At 47.1% G+C, this 20,831-nt stretch overlaps 1 protein-coding gene across 4 annotated transcripts in view; it reads right to left on the minus strand.

Annotated features, from left to right (window-relative positions):
- PLXNA4 (plexin A4) overlaps positions 1-20,831 on the minus strand; it is a 477,499-nt gene that overhangs the window by 125,136 nt on the left and 331,532 nt on the right. For 3 of the 4 annotated variants that reach the window (XM_051626583.1, XM_051626591.1, XM_051626600.1), the window contains exon 6: positions 3,142-3,265. In XM_051626583.1, coding sequence (XP_051482543.1) covers positions 3,142-3,265 — 124 coding nt within the window. Of the gene's footprint in view, positions 1-3,079; positions 3,266-20,831 lie in introns of all 4 variants that reach the window. The other variant, XM_051626608.1, reaches the window with a different exon arrangement.

Here is a 20,831-nt window from a genome sequence, read left to right on the forward strand (position 1 = left end):
CAGGAGAGGGATGTGTGTGTGGAGGGGGAAGGGGATGAGATGCTGATGCTGACACAGGTGGTACGTGGCTATGCAGGGACAACTACACTGCATCCCAGTGCTGGCTGGGTCAGTGGAGAGGAGGGAGTGCTCACTATCTGTCATGCAAGTGTAGGGTTAGGCAGGGAGTCTTTGGAGCCAGCTGTGAAGACCAGGGCTTGGGTGGCCCCAAGGCACGCGGTTTCTGAGGAAGGTGACTGCTACTCACAAGAGGCTCTCTGCAGACTACAGAGAAACTGTAGCGCTCCAGTCTAACTCTCTACGGCCTGCTCTCCTAGCATCAGCAGATGGGGGAGCGCTCTGTCACCAAGTTCCTGTGTAAGGAGAGTCTAGTTACAGCCTTCAGTCCACCACAAACAAATCCTGTCTCTAGAGGCACAGCAAACCTCTCCTGCCCAACCCACCAAGGAAGCAGTTGGCCCTGGGGAGATGCTGTGTTGGGCTGTCATCCATATCAAAGCTGTGAAGGAGAAATCGTTCATGTTTTTAGTGATCACAACACCCACTGGCACTGCTATCTCATTGCCTGTGGTCATGAAGGGTGGTTACCACCATGGTTATTCTCTGGAGAAGGACCCTCGCCCTGCTAACTTCCCAGTCCAGCTAAGGTCCTGCACCACTACTTTCTATCACTGAGGGTCCTGACCAACCCACTAGAACATGTCTGAAAGCATCGCAGGTTACTTCTAGCACCTGCTGATGATATAAATTTAGAGGTTTTGTGACCAACCACTAAAGCCAGCCACTTGAGAAAGGCACAAATGCAGATGTCCTCCACACTTGCCTCCTCCATGAGCTAAGGCCCCATCTGAGGCGACAGTCACTGAGAGGAGACACAAATGCATGCTGAAGTTTTTTTTCTACCAGCACAAATAACAGTAGAGGTCAGCCCTGGTGACAAAGCAGGAGAGGATGACAACATAACAGAATGCTTGTGGCTCCCCCACACTGTGTTTGCCACATTTAGAGAAGGCTTGGAACAGTTTCATCTCACTAGGCACCGTCAGGGAGAAAGGCTGAGCAGACAGGCCTTAGCTCTGGCTAACATAAAACCTCTGGGAGAGTGTGTTCATTTTTGGGCAATGGGAATGGCAATGGGACTTGGATGGGGAGTAGGAAAAAGCTGAGGTTACTTGGATGGATTTAGCATTCAGGCTGAGCCCGTTCTTCCTGCTCATTAATACAGATAGCAATGGAGAAGGGGAAACCATTCTGCTTAGCAAATATTCCTCTCTGAGCATGGGCAATGCAGAATGAAGGTCTGTCATGCAGAAGATGACACCAGTGGGTAGAGCAGTAGTATTGGAAAGAAACACCATGAACCAGTACACACTCTGAACAGACAAGAAATTCTACATCCCCCGTGCCTGATCTGGAGCTGCTGTTATGAGGAGAGAATGAAGCCTTCTCTCAGCAAGTATCTCTACTCAGAGATCCCACAGGAGCAGCCCTGGACTAAAGAGGACTCAGTTTTCCAGGTCCCCAGACTGAGACAGACTCAGATGCAATTTCCCAAGTCTCTGTTAGTGCCCAAAATCTAAAACATTGTCTGATCACACAGATACTTTCTCTGCCTCTGTGGGAAAGAACTCAACATTATTGACCCTTTACTAGAACCAAGTGACACTCAGTAAGGACATCACCAGCCCTTAGTGCTCCCCTCCTGATTTGCCAAGAGACTATATGTGGTGACTGTGGATGAGATGGGACACCAGTCTATCTGGGACTGGGCTGAGACTCCCATGGAGATGTTCATGCAGATTATTGGCAGCAGTCAGACAATGGCAAGTTCCAGTCCCAACAGCTCTGGGTTGACTTGCCCTGCCCAAGTAACCTAGAGGTAAAGGTCTTTTATTCTCTCATAAAACTCAATCACCCTGAGCCAGCCAGTCCCCCAGAATATATTCCAACATGAAAGAATTCAGTGACTACTGAGAGAATAAGAAAAAGAAACCTTGAACTCCCAGAAGAACAAAGGACTCGAGATGTCTCAGATCAGTTTTTTTGAAGCCTAGGAAAGTAAAGCCACAGCAAAGTTAAGAGGCTGAAACAAAGCAATAATGATTGGACATTCAGGCTTTGAAAGGCTGACTTCATTATCACTGAAGAAACCCCAGAACTCCAACATCTGTCACCTGGAAGATGTCTGACAGCTGAGCGTTGAGCAACACCATTTAGACCTTTCAGGGTGTGGGATGAGGGAACAACTCATCCAGAGTTGGAGCTTTTGGGGTCTGGATTGTCAACTCAATTCCAGCCCAAACTAGAATGTCCAAAAGGACAGAGCCCAAGTAGCCTGAATATAATAGGTCTCTGCCTCCTCAACATTCTGACAGTGTTGGATCTCACCACATAATTACTGCTGTCATGAGTCAAGAGAGAGACTGCAAACTGCTTAGATCTTCAACAGAGATTTCCTGCCTCAAGCCCAGAAAACAACCACCCTTCAGTGTGTGAATTTGTTGACTACTGACTTGAGTAGTTCAAGGCCATCAAGGCTAAACTTTGTGCTGGTAAGGTCACAAGAGAACATGAAGCCAGACAGCCTTGGGTGCCCCTGCATAACATCCTGCCTCCCTGCTCTGCATACTCAGTGCTGAAGCTGTAGCAGGGTGGAGGTCCTGGTGAGTTATAAAAGAAACTCTGCCATCCAAGATGGTAGAAAATTGAAAATTATTGAAATAACAGTTGCTATCCCTCACCCTAGAAAGTAATCTCATTATATCTTGATAATGTCCCTTGCCTAAAGTCCATACCCAGCCTACACAAAAGCTTCCTCCAACGAAGTAAACAACTACACTGTAAGCACAAAACTCTTGCAGGGCACTAAGTCCCTTCAGACCTCCCCTCAGCTCCTCAGACCAAACAAGGAAACCTTCTCTACACCTCTAAACAGAGGATAACCAAGGCCAAAATGTCATCCCATAGCAAATCTTTCTCTGTGCCAGAAAATTTGCAGGGGAAGTCAATGGACTCTGGAGAACATCGTTCATGGGGCTGCCAGAACTTCCCACTCGTGCTGATCCCAGGTTGCACATACCTGGTCAGTCAGTCTGCACGGGCAGATTAAACCCCAGGGGGACAAGGATTAATGTTCCTCACCAAGACATTGTACTGGGAGACGGAGATGTTGTTGGGATGCACGGTGAGCCGGACACACTGCTTCATCTCCGAGGCAAAACGCCGAGGCTCGCTGGAGCGTTCACAGCGCTCCTTCCTCGTGCACCTGAGCAAAGGGGAACAGAGAGGGACAGAGTTAACACAAAGTCAGGCTGTGATGGCGAGGACAACTCTGGGACCTAGAAGGAGCAATAATTTTTGATGGAAAGTACCCAAAGGAAAGTACTGTACCCAAAGGACTACAACTAGCTGGAAAACCACACTGGTGGCCTGCAGCGCTTTAACTGCAGTGTCACAGCTGTGGGATTACTCAGCAAACTGGAGAGCTGTAAGGACACTATGAAAGGAGGAAGGGTGTTGGGTGAAAGCCCCATGCCTAGGGTAGGATGCACAGCTCTAGAGATGCTCTGTCTCTCTGCCCACATAACAGGTACAGCGTAACCTTCCCCTGGTAGCCCTGAAAACTGTCCCGTCCAAGGACAGTGGGACATCTTACACAGGGATGTCCTTGTAGAGTAGATGTGCACAGTCCATAGTCTTTGGCCCTGCTGAGGGGACTGCAAATCTGTGATACTGCTCGGATGCTGGTACCTTCCTGCTGGGAAGGGGCAACCTTCTGATTCGGTGCCCAGCAGCTGCTAAGAAGTCCCAGGCAGGTTGAGGAGGTTTTGGCATCTGGTTTGAAATCGCCTGACTAGAGGTGCCCAGGGTTGAATCTTCAAAATTCTGGTACTCCCAATTAGTGAAAATTCAGTGGAATTGGTGGATGCACAGCACCTGGGCTGCACAAGCCTCTGAAGATCACACCACACACTAATTGCTATCAGTGCTTTCAGCACTGTCACTGTTGTCTCACGTCTCCAGTGTAAACACAAGTCAGCAACTTGAACTGGTAGCTGTGCACCCTGTTTCAATCCAAACGTACATTTGCTTAGTGTAAAACACATCTGTATTTTACTCCACATGTGATGCCAAGGCCATGGCTTCTAGGAAGATGTCAGCCTGGAAATCCATGGAGTTAATCCAAAAGGACAGCTCCAATTGCATGCCAATTACCTTTTGCCATTAAGCTAATGTTATGGACTTGAAGAGGGTGTCTTCAATGGATTTTGTTATTAGCAGTGTTATTACCCCCCATTAAAATCAGCTATAAAGACTAAGTGCAGATGTTAAATTATTCACCCACTCTCAGACTTTGGAGTCGTGGTTGTGAGAGCACTCGGGGGCTGCTGGAGTGTTAGCTCCAACATCACCCCTCAGTATCCTTGCTCCCTGGAGTAGAGATTGCACCCACATCCATGAGGATTTACAGATAGAGATACAAGGCAACACATGCAAAAGCAACCCAATATATGGCTGAATATTATAAAGCTTGGGGGCTGGCCTAAAAGTTTAGGGCTTAGTTTCTCTCTAGTGGCTGATGCTAGATAAGATGAGCACCCCAGTTTCAAACTCAGATTGCTCCATCTGTCTGGCAGAGGAAAGTTTTGTGTTTCCAAATCTTAGTCTCAGCACACTCCTGGTTTACTTTTCAGTTCTGAGAGCAACAGCAGCTTTGCAGCTCCCACTCTCCATCCCCTACGAGCCTTCATCCCAGTAAGTCTCTTCTGCATGCTGGATAAGGGATTTTGAAAGTGCAGTCTCCAGAGGGGTGGATGGACAGCTGATTAACTATTCCCAAAACTGTAAGTCCCCTATCATGGACCAAAACCCTCAGCAAAATGCTGACCTGAGCTTTTGGTAAGCACTTCTATGAAACAAAGACCCAGAAATCCCATCAAAGATCTGTAGGGTGTGGGAACTCCTCTCCTGAGAACAGCTTGGAAGGAAACCCTTTTGGGCTTCCTGTCAAAACACAAGTGCCCAAATTTTTCAAGATGTCCTGCTACCTCCCATTTATTTCCTCCAGCTGCAGCATGGCAGGAACATCTGGGTTTTCTAAAATTAACTGGGCAGACACCCAGGCTCAGTTCAAGTGCAATGGCACAGTAGGTTGTAAATACATCATGAGCAGGAAGACAACACATGGGTATAGGTTAAGGATTTAGGAACCTGGTTTGTATTTCCAGCTGTACCAGTGAGCTGGAACATAATGGTCAGCTTCTTAACTTGCTGTTTACTTGTCATACATATTTAAGACACATAACTCTTCAGACCAAAACCTCCCTCTATATTAGACTGATGTGTCTTCAAGCTTTGATTTCTGCTGTAAGGTGTGTTGCCATTCAAACAATGAAATGATGAAAAAACCCAAATCAAACCAAGCCTGGTTTTAATATAATGTTAAGGTTGCATATCAGACCCTCAGGAATTAAGTACTGCCAGATTTAAAGTAGCTTCTGCACACTTAAATCTGCTCCCTGCACTGACACTGCAAGCCAGATTTTAATTAGAGGATCACACATTTTTATTCCTTTTTTTTCCACCTGTGACCTTAATTTTGCCACTTCCTAGCTCCTGGATTTGACTGTCTGAATTTTTCAATGCAATTTCTCCATTTAAAACAAAGGAGGGAAAAAAAACCCAAAACATCCAGATGTGCCTGGTGCTCTCAAGTGTGATGATGGGGAATCTCTGCCAGGCTGAACCAAACTGAGCTGGAGTCACTGTCAGGGTTCAACCTCTCTAGTCAACATCACAGACCCCTTCCCCTTGAGGCAGCAGCATAATTCATTGTAGGTAACTAATTCCAACAGCTGCATCAAGACCAAAGGGATGGAGCCACCTGCCAGTGGGTTTTGCAGGTTTATCGGTGCAAGGGAGGACCTGGACTTCTTCTCCAAAGCCTTTTGGTTTTCCCCATCTCTTCTCTCTTAACCACTTTATCTGTTCTGAGCTGGAGGACATGGAGCATCCTGTGGGTTTACACACCATGGTTTCCCAGGTGTCTTCTCAGCACCTGCAGCTGAGGTTCTTCAGAGGTGAAATGTGGTGGATTTTCAGAGGAACAGAAAAAGGTACAGACCTGTCACAGAGTAACCTTCTTGCTCCAGTGTTCCTCTGCACTGTCAAAAATGTTCTACCCTCCCCCAAGAGTGGAGAGAAACAGCAGAGAAAATTGTTTCAGTGTGTGAAGACCAAAGTTTTGCCCTCCAGCATCTGCCTCTCAAATCCCTGAATAGTGCTGGGTGAAACACAGACACAAACATGGCTAAGCATCCAGCCACTAAAGGCAGCTGCCCAGAGGGGACATTGCTGCCCAGAAAGTAACTTCAGCAAGTTGTAAATAAAGACAAATGGGACTTTCAATAAGTAAATACTTCCAGACACGAGAGCCTGCCTTAAAAAAATGGTCACCTGGAAGGCAGCTGCCTGCAGACAGCAGCTGGACTGTGAAAGGGATAATCATAGAATCATAGAACGGTTTGGGTTGATGAAATATCCCAACTAATCATTTCTGTTGTCTCTCTTGAGAGTCACTGTGTGCTCTGGGTCCTGGGAGATGGCTCTGACTCTGCTGTCCTCTCATCTGCTGTTTCTATTGCAGCTTATGCAGAAAAAAGTACCTTGCACTGCCAATAACTGTTGAGCTTTAATAAAATAGCAGTAACTCTAACATGCTGGGTCTGTCAATATGCTGAGATCACTTTCCACTGCCACATAACCCAATTCAATGCTATTCATGCTATAATTAGCTGGTGTGTAACTCCCACCCAATGGCATCACATTACAATTAAGACACCTAAAGGAGCATATTCCACTCCTGAACTGATTTGCATAAGATTATGGTGTAGACATGGCACTTCTCTGTACGTCTTAATAACACCTGCTACTTCATTATCAGCTGTACCTTTAACAATTGCAAGTGTCCTGCTTCTGTCCAAACCATTAGTAGGAACACTGAGAAACTGGTCTTACCACTGAACCATGAGGAACATTATTTCCTCCTCATCACCCATTAAGAATAAATACCACTAATGGTAACTAACCCTCTGTTCACCACCCACTAACCAATTACTTTAATAATATTAAATTAATACTTTGTTCTTCTACAGTGTGTCTCATCTGAGGATCTCAAAGGGCTTTGTCTGGAGCTAATTAAACTTCATGATACCTCTGTGAGGTTGAAACATTATCACACAGAGACAGGAAAGTGAGGCATAGATGCATGCATGTCAGAGAGCAGAGCAAAGCCCAGTTCTCCTGAGGATGAGATGAAGGCCCTGGTTTGGGACCCGAGATCATGGTTAAACCCCAGGTGTGCCATCAGGGACCTAAAGCAACCTGCTGGTGCAAACACCAGCTGTGGAAGGGTAAAGTGCTCTTCCACCTCTGCAATGAGATATTAAGGCCACTTTTACCTTGCTAAGGTTTGGTCAAACCAAGCCCAGAATCACTCTACCACCTCCACTGTTTGTCCCTAAATGTCCAAGGTTAAGAGGGTTAATCTGCAGTACAGAAATCTGAGCAGAGACCCAAGAGCTCCAAGTACGTGGATAGACTAGGTACAAGTAGGGTCAAGTCAGTTATTCTCCCACCTACAAGCTCTTAATTTTCCTTATGCACAGCATGGAAAACAGGGTTACCAGCCTAACAGAAGGCATGTGTGCCATGGTCATGCTTTCATCTGCCTTTACTATTTAGTGTTGACACATTTGTACCACCCTGTTGTAGAAAAAGCTACAACAGCAACAAAAATAACACAAAATAAACTCCAACAAGTCAAAACACATCTTCATTTTTCATCTTTTTGTCTTCATGTTTGTTTCCTTTACGTCCAACATATTGGGGTCCTGAACCATGTTGGATCCTCACCATACACTCCTGCAGACTCTCATTACCATCCCATCAGTTTACCCTGAAGAGCCAGTCCCACACTTCCCTGGAGCTCTGCACCTCCTCTTCCTCCCAGATTGGGGTTGTGTCTTTGCCACCCACACCTCATGGAATAGGGACTAACAGTGACAAAGTGGCTGAGATCACAACATCTGCCAGGTATGGAGCTTGGTTCAAGATGACTGAGATAAGATGATCTCTTCCCACCACTTTGGGGCTTGAGGAAGGGAAAAAACTGGGGAAGAGCTGCTGTTTGCAGAGGGAAGGGAGCAGGGGGAATGGTGGTGCTGTGGTGTGTGATTGGCTTCTTGCACACTGGGAAACAGATCCCACTTTTAGGACAACAGTGCCAAGAATTAAGTGCTAACTGAGGCCATCCCTGGTGAGAGCAGCGAGGTGGGACAAGTGAGCCAAGGGGGATCTTTGTCCCTCTCACTTCTTGTCCATCCTTCTATCCCACCACTGTCTGAAATGCTTGAGTTTGTTTTGGGTGACTCCTGATTTCTTAGCAGGGAAATGAGAAGGAGGTGTGGGTGTGCTTCCCATTCCCATGCAAGGTACCCAGAGGTTAGCAAAGCTGCAGGTGCTCTTAGGACCTGAGCCAGAGTACCCCTGCAGCTCTGCAGCTCCCATTTCCTGCATCAGGCTGGAGACAGATGCTGCACTGAGAGCTCTACAGACTAAAATCTCCAGCCTTCTCTCTGGCCATTCATTAGGGTCCAACTTCTTCCCAGTCCCATGAGCTGTGGCCTTTTTCCCTAGTCACACCTGCCAGCAAGGCAGCCCTCAACATCATTTAGATGGTCAATCAGATGCATTTCTAAGACACGATGGCCCTTATGCCTAGTCTTTCTAGTGGTAATTATTTTCTAAAACATGCAAAACCCTGATAAGATTATGCAATGACTTTCTCTTCTGATTTGGACTTGCAGGGTCTGAGGTGCTCAGCTGCTCCCCAGACCCATGCAGTGCCTGGGGCCACAAGGCTTCATGGAGAGGTGGAAAGTTATTCTGCTAATTCACACCATTAGCCAGATCTGGTGGTCTCTGCTGGAGACCCAAGTAACTGATATCCTGGGTGGACAAACGGACAGAGACAAATAGTCCTGGGAGGAGGAAACCAGAGAGGCAGTTTCTGTATTTTTTTTTTCCAATTTTTATTTGATTTTTTCAGGTTTGGGTTTATTTTTGTTGTTGTTGTTTAGCATTTATTTCTTCCCTTATTTATTTAGAGTTTTGTGGAGAGGTGAAAATAGTACAGTCAGAAAACCAGCATCTAGTCCTGACTGAGTCTTACTTGATTGTACCCAAAGCTATTGAAAGAGGAAATTTATATTATCTGTTTTAATCTTATTTCCTTCATTTTCACAGAGGCAGATGAATATATCCAACTTTTCTAATAGGAGACCAAAGGAAAAAAAGAAAGAATTCTGGCAATGGAAAAGGTCTTATCTTCAATTTTGTCAATTAAAAAATATTTTCAAGATCAAAGAGTGATGATTGAATCTGATCAGACGTTGCTGCTCAGAACAGAGGGAACTTTTGGTACAAATGGCAATTAGCACGTTATAAAAAAATAAAATTAAAAAAGAGCCAACAACACTCCCCTCCAAACACAAAACCAAAACAAAACCAAAACCCCAGACCATTAAAAAATAAAAGAATTCCCAGAAACTAAATTCAAACAGATTAATCATCCATTTTGGAGCAGTCTCACCAGCTGATGCACAGCCTTTTTCTTTTGACTGCTTTTGCATTATGAAACTCATGATCTGGCCAGTGAGGTGGGCTCCTAGGGAAGAAGAGGGGCATGAAGCATCTCTGATGCCAAAGGTAGGGAGTAGCAACGTGGGAGACAGCTCAGCAGCTGGGTCAGCTCAGCAAACCAAAATCACAACCTCCCGCCGCATCCTAACGGGTCATTTGAGAACATGGCTTCTTTTGCAAAAGGTCTTGACATTTCAGCTTTCCTTTTTGATTCCAAATGGTGACATTTCCAGAAGAGGACAAATTCACTCATCCCTTGACAGAATAACCACAGCCACCCTTTCCTTAAACCTTCCCACCAGTGCTGGCAAACTCACAGGGATAGGTGGGAGCCAGAGCTCACCCCGTTCCCACCAGCAAGGACAGCTCACCAGGGCAGGATGGGACATTTTGATGGGACACAGGCTTCATGTTGCCATTCCCATTTGCCTCCCTCAACTTGTTCATTCATCCGTTTTGTCCTGGTGTGGGTTTACTCACACTGGGGTCCTCAGTTCGTGCAAGTTGGAGATGTTGCCCCACCCATCCCATTCCTCACCCCTTCCCAGTTCCATGTTTTTTGTGCTTTTTCCCTCTTGTACCACACCAGTATTTGTGTCCTGGGCAAAGCTGGGGCAGGCTATGGAGCCCAGGAGGTGACAGGGAGACTTCTGGCATTACTTCATGAAGACAGGCTGGGAGAGTTGGGATTGTTCAGCCTGGAGAAGAGAAAGCTCCTGGGAGACCTTAGAGCACCTTCCAGTGCCTGAAGGGGTTACAGAAAAGCTGGAAATGGACTTTTTACAAGGGCATAGACTGATGGGATGAGGGGAAATGGTTTTAAACTGAATGCAGAGAGACTGAGAATAAATTTTAGGAATAAATTCTTTCCTGTGAGGGTGGTGAGACCTGCCTTCCCAGCTCAAACATTGCACAGAGGATCACCCAAGACTCCCGGTCCCTTGTCTGCACAAAGTCTTTGCTCAGAGGCCGGAGGGAATATCTATCTACTCGAGGATGAGCCGGGTAGGTTCTGATGCCTTTTGCAAGGTGGTCAGCAGAGGGAGCTCAGTGGAAGGCAAGTGCAAACCCTCCTCATGGCACTTGCAGCCAGAGCTGGGGACAAAAGTCCGGGAAAGGGACTTCTGGACACAGAAAGCCTTTCATTTTCAGGAGGCTCTGAAGGTTCAAGCTGTGGCTGTGATGGTCTGAATCAGTCTCATTAGTCTGGTCCTCCTTTCAGGATGAGATGCAGTATGACAGCTTTACTTTTTACTGGGGATACATTTTTGTTTTCCCTGTTGACAAGAAGGATGAGACAGGAACAAAGCAATTAAAGGGATCTGGGGATGCAATAGGAGGGGGTTTTTGAGGCAAAGTCTGAACAATGCTTTGTGTCTCCTGAGATGGCTTTACCACAAGGGGGGGAGCAAGGCTGGGGAAGGAGGGAGCAGCTGAAATTTGCCTTTCCCTCTGCTGGAGCCAAAGCAATTTTCTGGCTGGAGTCAGGAAAAGGAAGGAGATTCAGTCCCACTTGCATGTAAAGTTTAAGGTCAGTTTTAGCAATGTTTTGACATTTCCAGGTTCCCTCAGGGTCCTAAGAATAGGAATGGCATAAATGTTGAGACGAAGACATAATTGACCTTAAACTTTACGTAGTGATGTGGCAAATAACCATCCCTCCCTGTCTACCCTTTCTGCCCTCCAGGTTGCCCTCCATCCCTGTCAGAGGGTAGCTGAAATTTAACTCTCCCTGGCATGAAGGAGTTAAATTTTATCCACTGTCTGGCATACTCCATCAAGGAGAGAAAGGCGGGAGATGCTGCAGGAAAAGAAGGACAAATCCAAGCTGTGATCATGCACAGGATCATTCCTGGAAAGCCTGTCCTGGTGGTGAGAGGAGGGGAAGGTTTCTCAGCAAATTCATGTGCATCCAAGGAAGGAGTTGAACCCTTGTATGCATCCTGGACTCTAACTACAAACAGGTTTGCCTCCCTGAAAAAATCTGGTATTTAGGCATCAAGGATGAGCATGGACAAGGATGGGGAAAAGGCCACTGGAGTAGTCTGGAGAAGCCAAATCAGTGGGGTTTTTAACTGGTGGTATTTTGGAGCCAAGAGGTCTGGTTTATCTCAAAGAGATGCAGAAAAGGTAACTCAAGAAAGCTGAAATTCACTGTTTGGAGCTTTAAATCTCCCCAGGGCAAATTTTCAGGAACCACAAGCCACAAAGTTTCAGACCACTGACCAAAGCTCAATCCTACCCCTGCTTTTTTTTTTAACGTCCCAACAGGGACAGCTTTGGGGTGAAAGACCAGAAGTCCCTTCCATCCTTGGGCATCAGTTCAGGGAGAGAAACGCTGCCTCTTCCCCGTGTGCCTTCTGCCTGCCACCGCCAGCCCTGTCACTTGGCCAAAGACAGGGAGGATGTTAATTGCTCTGCCTGCTAATCTATTCTAATGCATGGTAATAGAAGCCGAGTTTCTGCCCTGATAACTCTCCCGGTTGATGCTGCAGAACGGCAACCCCACCACCCGCCCGTTATCTCTGTCCCCAGGTGGGCTCCTCCCTCTCTCCCAGCAATTGAATAAGTCCATCCCCGGAGGCCTGAGGGGCGTGGGTGCAAGGGATTTACTCTTCCATCTCCCGCCCTACAAAGCCAGGCAATCCATAAGCAACATCCCTCCCCCCCCCTCCCCTTGCTTTGGGGGATTTGATGCCCCTTCTCCTTCCCTTCACCCTCCTCCCCAAGTTTTCCGAGCTGCAGATCCTCTTGTCTGTGCTAATCTTGCCCTGGGTGGGGGGGTGTGGGTTGGCCCATCAAACACAACCTGGTTGAACAAAGGTTCAGAGGTGGCCAAAGGACCAGAGCAGCTCGTGCATCCTTGGGCTGTGTGTACACGTGTGTGTGCCTCTCTGGGCAGATCCCCGATGAGCATTTTTGATGGCTCGTTCAAGCCTGTGATGAACTGGAGCATTTCGCATGCAAATCCCTGGAAACTTGGAGCTTTTGTCCGAGGAAGAATTGGAAATGGTTTGCTGGCACAGGGGGAGCAGGGTGTGGAAATGAGGGAGGAGGTCTGTGGAAGGTGGTGGCCCTGTTGAACAGTGGCATTTGTGGTTTCCCACCTGACACTGCAAGCTCACTCAAAGCAGTGACTAGCAGCAGTTGTGCTGGAAATACACAGACCCCTGGGAGAAACTTATTTCCCACTGTAGAAGCAGTCTGAAAAAAGCCAGTTTGACATAGAGGAGGATGGGTATCCTCTGCCTTCACCCACCGATCCTCTCTAACCTCCTTCAAGGGTCAGAGACACAAGGAAATGACATCTCTGAAGGTGCAGGGTCTCTGCTATGCAGTCCCTTAAATCCCATCCCTCTGAGTCCTTTGGTTGCTGAGCTAGCCAGACACAACACAAGCCTGGAAGCTAAAGGTAGGAGGAGAATCTCAAAGCAACAAAGTCACAAGCAGCAGGCACAGCTGGAGCCAAAGGCACATGTATGAAATGCTGTCAGTCCAGAGCACTGAGGTGGTCCACAGGAAAGAAATCACAGGAATCTCCCTGGAACAGTCTTTTCCATCTGCCCATAAAAGACTTGGGCTTGAAATGAAGCCAGAAAAGCCCCCAAAGATTCAGCTGAAGGCTACCTGAGTAACACAAGCTTCTGTGTCTGAGGAGGCAGTAAAATAACTTCCCCAGCACTGAATTCACTTACAGTCATTTGAAAGAAAATTAAAAAATAATAAAGAGAGAGAAAGGGAACGAGGTTGCTAGATAAGGCAAGTAATTAATGAACAAAATTACTTTTCCCAGGGAGCATCCTATCATGGTGCTTCCTATTCATGTTAATAATATTTGTGAGTGCCTTCCCTGAACCTGGGTAGATAACACCTACACTCCCCCATGCTCCTACATGCTCTCCTCTGCAAGGGCTGATGCAAATAAGCTGTTCAAAGAGGATGAAGTTCTTTGTATATAGCCTGATTCAGGTGCCTGGGAACATTGTCCTGGAATTCTTCATGGGAGCTTCTCTCAAGTACTTCCAGAGAAATGTGTTTTGGTGCTTTCCCTGTCACAGTTGCCCAAATGTCAAATATTTGTCAGTGAAGAAAACACGTGGTGCCCATGCCTCCAGGAAGATAAAATTTGGAGTGTGCTTTTCAGAGATTTCCTCATGACTCACTACCAAGACTGCAGTGAGACCCAGAAGTCCTAAAAGATGGGTGGGAGGCTTTGGTGCCACTTCAGCCGTGCCTCTTAAAGGACAAATAGGACAGGAACACTCCAAACAAAGAGCACAGCATCTGTGGTCAAGGAGGTCTCCAGGGAGGTTTGGGGAGCCATGGGAAGTACACTGTAAGGTGTCCCCAGCTTACACCAATACTGAGTCACTGCCAGGCACAGCCAGCATGTAATTTAGTTGCTCTTTTGCTGTTAGCATCTGTTGTTCTGACTTGGGGAAGCTTAGCAAGAAGAGAGAAAACATTTCCACAGGACAGACTGATCAGGATGGAACACTGCTTACCAAAATCCCCCTTCTCTAGAAGCCCTTGCCCCAAGCAGTTTTATCCAGAAAAATGAAGAATTCCTCAAACCAGTATCTCACTCCCCACTACTCCTTTTGGCTTTCATCAATATCTCCTTTTTTCACATAATTCTTCACCTCCTTCTTTTCTCTCCTCCTCCTGCCTGTGTGCATCCATCCATCTGCCCATGTCCTCCAGCAGCAAAGCCAACATCCAGTGACATGTGCTGTAGCTCTGCTATTTGCTGCTGCCAGAGCCAGTTCTTCCCTGCAGGCCCAAACTTTCCCCATGCTTTGCAGCAGCACAGTTAGAAGTCTGAAAAAAACACAGGGTAGCATGGAAAGAATTACTTGGAACCCCTATTATCATACAGACCTTGAAAGGAAGGCCTCCAGCTGCCCCATGGTTCTGGTTGTAGAAGAGAGGCATTCCATGTAGAGAATTAAACTTCAGTGGGGAAAAATAAGCCAAGGAACCAGCCCAGGCTTGGCATTCTCCATGTGATGTGACATCACTGTGATGGGATTTGCTGCCTGAAGCAGACAGGCACCTATGCAGTGTCACCAACCCCACTTGGACTGCATGTGAAGTTCTCAACCCATCTCTAGGGTGTTTGTCTCTTCAGAGCAAGAAAAAAACACAGGTTGAGTTGGATGCCCAGCCTTCAGCAGGTGAACTGTCTCATAAGTCATAAGGAAGAGATAAAATGTATTTACATGGTAGTTTTCAGGCCCTCACATAACTGATGCACAGGCTTCGGCTCAGAGTTGGAGCTTCCAAACTACTGAAGTCAGCATTTCACCCCCACTCTGACTCAAAGAATAATAAGTATGTCTCATCCTGACTTTCATAGCTCAGCTCCTTCACACTGGGCACTAGGAAAAGGAAACTGGGAAGCAGAGAAACAAGAGGAAAAATAAAACAGGAAAAAAATTCATCTTAGTCTCACTGCCCTTCTCTGCCCAAGCCTGCTCCAGCCAAGAAATCAGAGATCAAAATCAGTTCCCCTCCTCCTAAGATTTTTCTCTCTGCCAAACACTATGGATCACGTCAGGCAGCCTGAGCTCCCTCTACAGTAGTTGCCTACTCAGCAAGGAGAGCAATCTGGCTGTGGGAGAGGTCTGGAGTTAAGCAAGGGTCTACCCAGAGCCAACCCATAAGAAACGAAATGATGAGGACTTTAAAAAGCCCTAAATGGTCCCCACCTCATCCCTCTGCTGCTTTAACCATTCAGCCAAAGGGAGGTCCTCAGGCATCATAGCCCTAAAACACATGAGGAGGACATCCCACCCAGCCTGCCCCTGGCACTGCGAGGCACAGGACAGCCCTTCCTGATCTGCAGCTTTGCTGGGGATCTCAGCTAATGCTCCAGCTGCAAGGAAGAGGCTGTCAGCACGTGATGTATGAATTTCCCCTCATCCATGTGTGACTGGGAGGGATGGGTTAAATGCTGAGAAATTGCTGTGGTGCTGTGAATCACCTCTGGCAGGCTGGGCTGTCAGGTGCACAGCAACAGAGCAGTTTATTATACATCCCAGGTGTCCATCTCCCACACAGGATTTCCTAGTTTCCTTCTCTTTAGAAGCATGTCATTTCTGGAGAAGATTTGCATGGTGTTCCTTTCTGGCAGTTCTGAGACTACTGGGTGCAGGAAGACCAGGTGACACTAGTGGCTGTGATGGGAGTCACCATGAGAAGGTATCATTTCTTTTGACTGTGACACTGCACAGCAGTGCTTTGACCCAGGCTATGAGGATGTGACCATGAGGATCCAGTGTGGGTAAGTGGTGGGAAAGCTGGGGGTGCTGAAAGATGTAGGAATCCAGGTGCAGTATCATGGTGTTGGCTCTTATGTGTGATCCACCTGTATGAGACATGTCTTCTCTCAACATGATAACATGTGATGGAAAAGATCCCAACTCTACCTGCAAAGAGCAAGAAAGTCCTGCTGGATAGACTTGGAATCCTTCAGGATCAACTTTATAATGTCAAATCCAGAATCTTGGATTCAAACCATTCATTTTATGGGTTGGTTGTAAGACTCAGGTTTTTAGTTACATCTAGAAGGGAAACAATAATCTGGCACTGTGCACTGAGGGAAGGGCCAGGCAGCAGAAATGGAGCCCGTGGTGTGTTCCTGCTCTTAGATTAGTTATAAAACAGTGTAAGGACTCTTTGAGACAGCCTAGTTGGATCTAGAGCCAGGCCTATGCCCTGCATCTGGCATCAATGGTGGCATCAAAGGGTCTGGGTTACGTATCTAGGTTGTGAAGGTAAAAGGCAGATTTGGTAATAGGCTGAAGTGAAAGTGCTTCAGCCCTCAGATCATCTTTGTGGTCTTCCCCTGGTCTTGCCCCAAGACGTCTATGTCATTCCTGTGTTGAGGGCTCCAGAACTGGACACAGTACTCAAGGTGGGGTTTCACAAGTGCAGAGGGTCAGAATTATGTCTCTCAGCCTGCTGGCCACACTTCTTTTGATGCAGCCCAGGACACAGTTGGCTTTCTGGGCTGCAAGTGCACTTTGCTGACTCATGCTGAGCTTTTTATCAATCAACACCCCCATGTCCTTCTTCTCAAGGCTGCTCTCAAACCATTCTCTGCCCAACCTGTATTTGTGCCTGGGGTTGTGCTGACCCAGGTGCAGGACCCTGCACTTGGTCTTGTTAAACTTCATGAGGTTTGCATGGGCCCACCTCTCAAACCTGTCAAGGCCCCTCTGGATGGTGTCCCTTCCCTCTTGGGTGTCAACCACACCACACATCTTGGTATCATGAGCAACCTTGCTGAGGATGCACTCGATCCCACTGTCCATGTCTCTGACAAAGATGTTAAAAGCCACCAGTCCCAGTACTGACCCCTGAGGAATGCCACTCATCACTGGTCTGCATCTGGACATTGAACCAATGATCACTACTCTCTGAGTGCAACCACCAGCCAATTCCTCATCCACCAAGTGCTCCAGCCATCAAATCCATACCCATCCAGTTCTGAGACCAGGATGTCATGCAGGACAGTGTGTAGCACTTTGCACATGTCCAGGTAGATGACACCAGTTGCTCTTCTCTTGTCCACCAATGCTGCGACCCCATTGTAAAAGGCCACCAAATTACTCAGGCCTTGGTAAAGCCATGTTGGTTGCCACCAATCACTTCCACGTTTTCCATGTGCCTTAACAGAGCCTTCAGGAGGATCTGCTCCATGATCTTGCTGGGCACAGAAGTGAGACTGATTGGGTCTTCTTTCCTCCCGCTTTAGAAAATGGGGGTTATGTTTCCCTTTTTCCAGTCAGTGGGAACTTCACCAGACTGCCATGACTTTTCAAATACAATGGAAAGCAGCATTGCAACTTCATCAGCCAGCTCCCTTAGGAGCCACAGATGGATCTTGTCAGGTCCTATGGACTTGTGCACTTTCAGGTTCTTTAGATGGTCTCAAACCTGCTCTTGTCCTTCTTCATCCCTGACCTACTGAGACAGCAAAAACCTTCATCACTCACTACAGTGTGGGACTGGACTCCACATGTGCAGAGAGCTGCTGAGCTCAGGATGCTTCTGCTCCTGACAGTGCAGACATCTTGACTTCAGAGGAGACTTGAATCAATGCTTATCTCAGACTGCAGATGTGTCCTCGGGAGCATGGGTAGGTTGACAGAGCCAGGAGACAAAGGTGCTTGGTGCAGGATCCAACCTACTCCAAACCCTGCCATTGCCATCCCTGTAGCCCAGGGTGTTTAATTTCATTTGAATCTGGGGCAGCACATGAGGTGAAGGTGTTATTATTCAAGCCACTGGTTCCAATGAGATTATCCTGTCTAATGGAGCAGCTTGCATGGACCTCCTCTAAGCCTGAATTTTCACTGTCAGAGAATCCCCAGTCAAGTGGAAAATTAGAAGGATAAGGGAAGAGGGGGTTGTGGAGGAGAGAAGGGAGGGGATGATTAAGTTCTCTAGAAATTAATTCATAACTAGAGAAATGGAAATAATAACTCCCCAAGCCAACGGACAATCCCCAGCAACCACATTTCAGTTTGGAAGGCAGCTTTGCTGCTGTGCCATCGTTTGCTTTCTGGCTCACACTGCTTCATTGATTTAATTTTCCACCCAAGGTGTTGACTTTGTCCTCGGGTTGTGGCTCCTGCTTTCTCCCTGCCAAGGCTCGAGCAGCTCACCACCCCTGGCTGCCCAACCCACAGCACCCAGTGTTTGTTGGACAGGTTGGGTGGAAAGTATTGGCTGGAAGTGAGGGTAGAGCTGGAGTAGAGCTTCAGGGAAGAGACAGAAGGAAAAGAAAGGGGAGGGGGAAATGAATGAAAAGAAGGAAGGATCTCATTTTCTAGTCCTCTTTAAGGTCTGCTTTTTTTCCCTCAGGTATAGATCTCAGCACTGGACAAGGACAAGGTTTTTACAAGGGAACGTAGTGATACAAGAAAGAGGGATGGTTTTAAGCAGAAAGGGGATATTTACATTTGATATTACAAAAAAAAAAATATTTCCTGTGAGGGTGGTGAGACACTGTCCCAGGCTGCCCAGAGAAACTGTTGCTGCCCTATCCCTGGAAGTGTTCAAGGGCAGGTTGGATGGGGCTTGGGGCAACCTGGGCTGGTGGGAGGTGTCCCTGCCCATGCAGGGGGTTGGAACTGGATGATCTTTAAGGTCTCTTCCAACACAAACCAGTCTGTGATTCTAAAATAGTTAATGCTTAGCACCAATGAATATTGTGTCTGCTGGACTGTGATCCCACATACTGTCCAAGAGCAAGACAGGACTTCATAAAAGCCTCTAGACTGTCAAAGCTGCAACAAGCAGCTTGTTGGATGAAGCAGCTTCTAAACACAGTTGGATATTCAATTCAGAGACAGCAGGGATCACCTCCCTGACATTATTTAATAGTCGTGCCACATACACCAGCTTTGTCCCCAGTTGTGAGAGATATCAGAGTATAGGGTCATAGATAGTGTCCTATGGCCTAACTCTTTTCAAACCATGTTCTCAGCTATCAAAAGACTGACCTGCTGCCCAACAGCTGGGTAAATTTGGGAAATGGCAAAACAGCAATGTAGAACTTTTGGCCCTAAGATGCCAGGACCATAGGTTCAACTGAATGCAAGTCAATGAACAAAGAGGTGGGGTGGGACATGCAGACTGGGCTGCAGCAGGGGACAGTGGATCTCCAGCAACAAAAGGGTTCCAGAACACAAAGCTCTGCTCAGCTGCTTAGCAGGGTTTGCCCACACATGCACACACAGCGTCCCCAAAATGGCCTTGAAATGGGGCTGCAGAGAGTTAACAATTGTTTACCTGATTCCCCAGTGCAGCTCAGTAAAATGTTACTGCTTCCCAGAGGCACAAAATATAATTTTGCCTTAAAGGTTAATAGTATTCTACTCACTGAGGGAAGAAACGAGTGCTTGAAAAGCTCTTTCATTAGGATCCCAACCTGCTGCCCTTAAGATGGTATCCAGGGCTCTGACCACCAAAGGGAGCTGGCCTCTCCCAGCCAAAACCAGCCTTCCCTCTCCTCCCTCCTGCACAGCATTAGCAGCCCTGTTTACAAAAAAAAAGAACTTTTTTTCCAGGGATTCAGGAGTTTCCAGCACTGAAGTTAAATTAATAGCACTATTCTTGACTTTGGGCAAGAGTGAGTCCTTATTCATTAAATTTAAGTGATATATTCCTGTGCTTTGTGGGGAGTTATTATCCTTATTAACAATAAATGTACCAAAACAGAGAAAAAAAATCCCAGTCCATGGTGGCAGGGAGGAATTTGAGAGTCCTCAGCAACCAGAGGTTGGCCAGGAAGTCCATTCCTGAGCAGGCCCACTCCTTGCTGAGTTACTGACCTTCTCCAAGTACATCTTTAATAGCACTTGGGGTACAGGTGCTCCCACAGCTGCCAGGTGGCTGGTGACTGGGAAGATGCTTTGATGAGGAAACTATGACTTTTACTTGCTTTAAGCCTTTCACAGAAGAAGAGGATGCTGGAAAACAAAACTTCTCTTGGTTTATGTGTAAATACACCAGGTGCTGTGATCCACTTTCTGCAGCCACAGTGGCTTTAGCTTGGCTCTAGACTGCCTCAACAGAGAGTCTCTGGTCAGACAGACACTATCTAAGTCCTCGTGGGTGTGAGTGGCATCTCACAGTGCCTTGCTGGTTTCTGTGAAGCCTGTTTCAGGATGGGTTGTTCTGGTCTCTGGCTGAACCAGACTGTCTCACATTCAGGCCTCCCAGGCAGCCTCTGCATGTGACAGGAGGCCAACACTGGTGCTGAGGGATGATGGGCTCTTGCTGGGTCATTCCTCAGACTTTCCCCCAAATACAGACTAGCAGGTCAGCTCGGGGGCTATCAGGCTGACCTTAGTGGATACAATATTGTGTTTAATTGCCAGTGTGAGTCTGCAACACACACTCAAGACTCAGAGGCCTTATGCTTCAGTCTTTCTTCTGGTCTCAGCTTCACATTGCCTCCCAAAAACCCTGGGGTGGGCTCTGTGCTGGTTATGAAACAGGCTGACAGTTCCCCTTTGCCCAATTGTTAGCAATGGACATAAATGCAGAATAGTCATTGAAACCACTATGAAGTACAAGGCCCTCCAGGAGCAGGATGTCTCCTGCCAGCATGA

Source organism: Apus apus, chromosome 1 (assembly GCF_020740795.1).
Source record: "Apus apus isolate bApuApu2 chromosome 1, bApuApu2.pri.cur, whole genome shotgun sequence".
NCBI classification, from domain to species: domain Eukaryota; kingdom Metazoa; phylum Chordata; class Aves; order Apodiformes; family Apodidae; genus Apus; species Apus apus.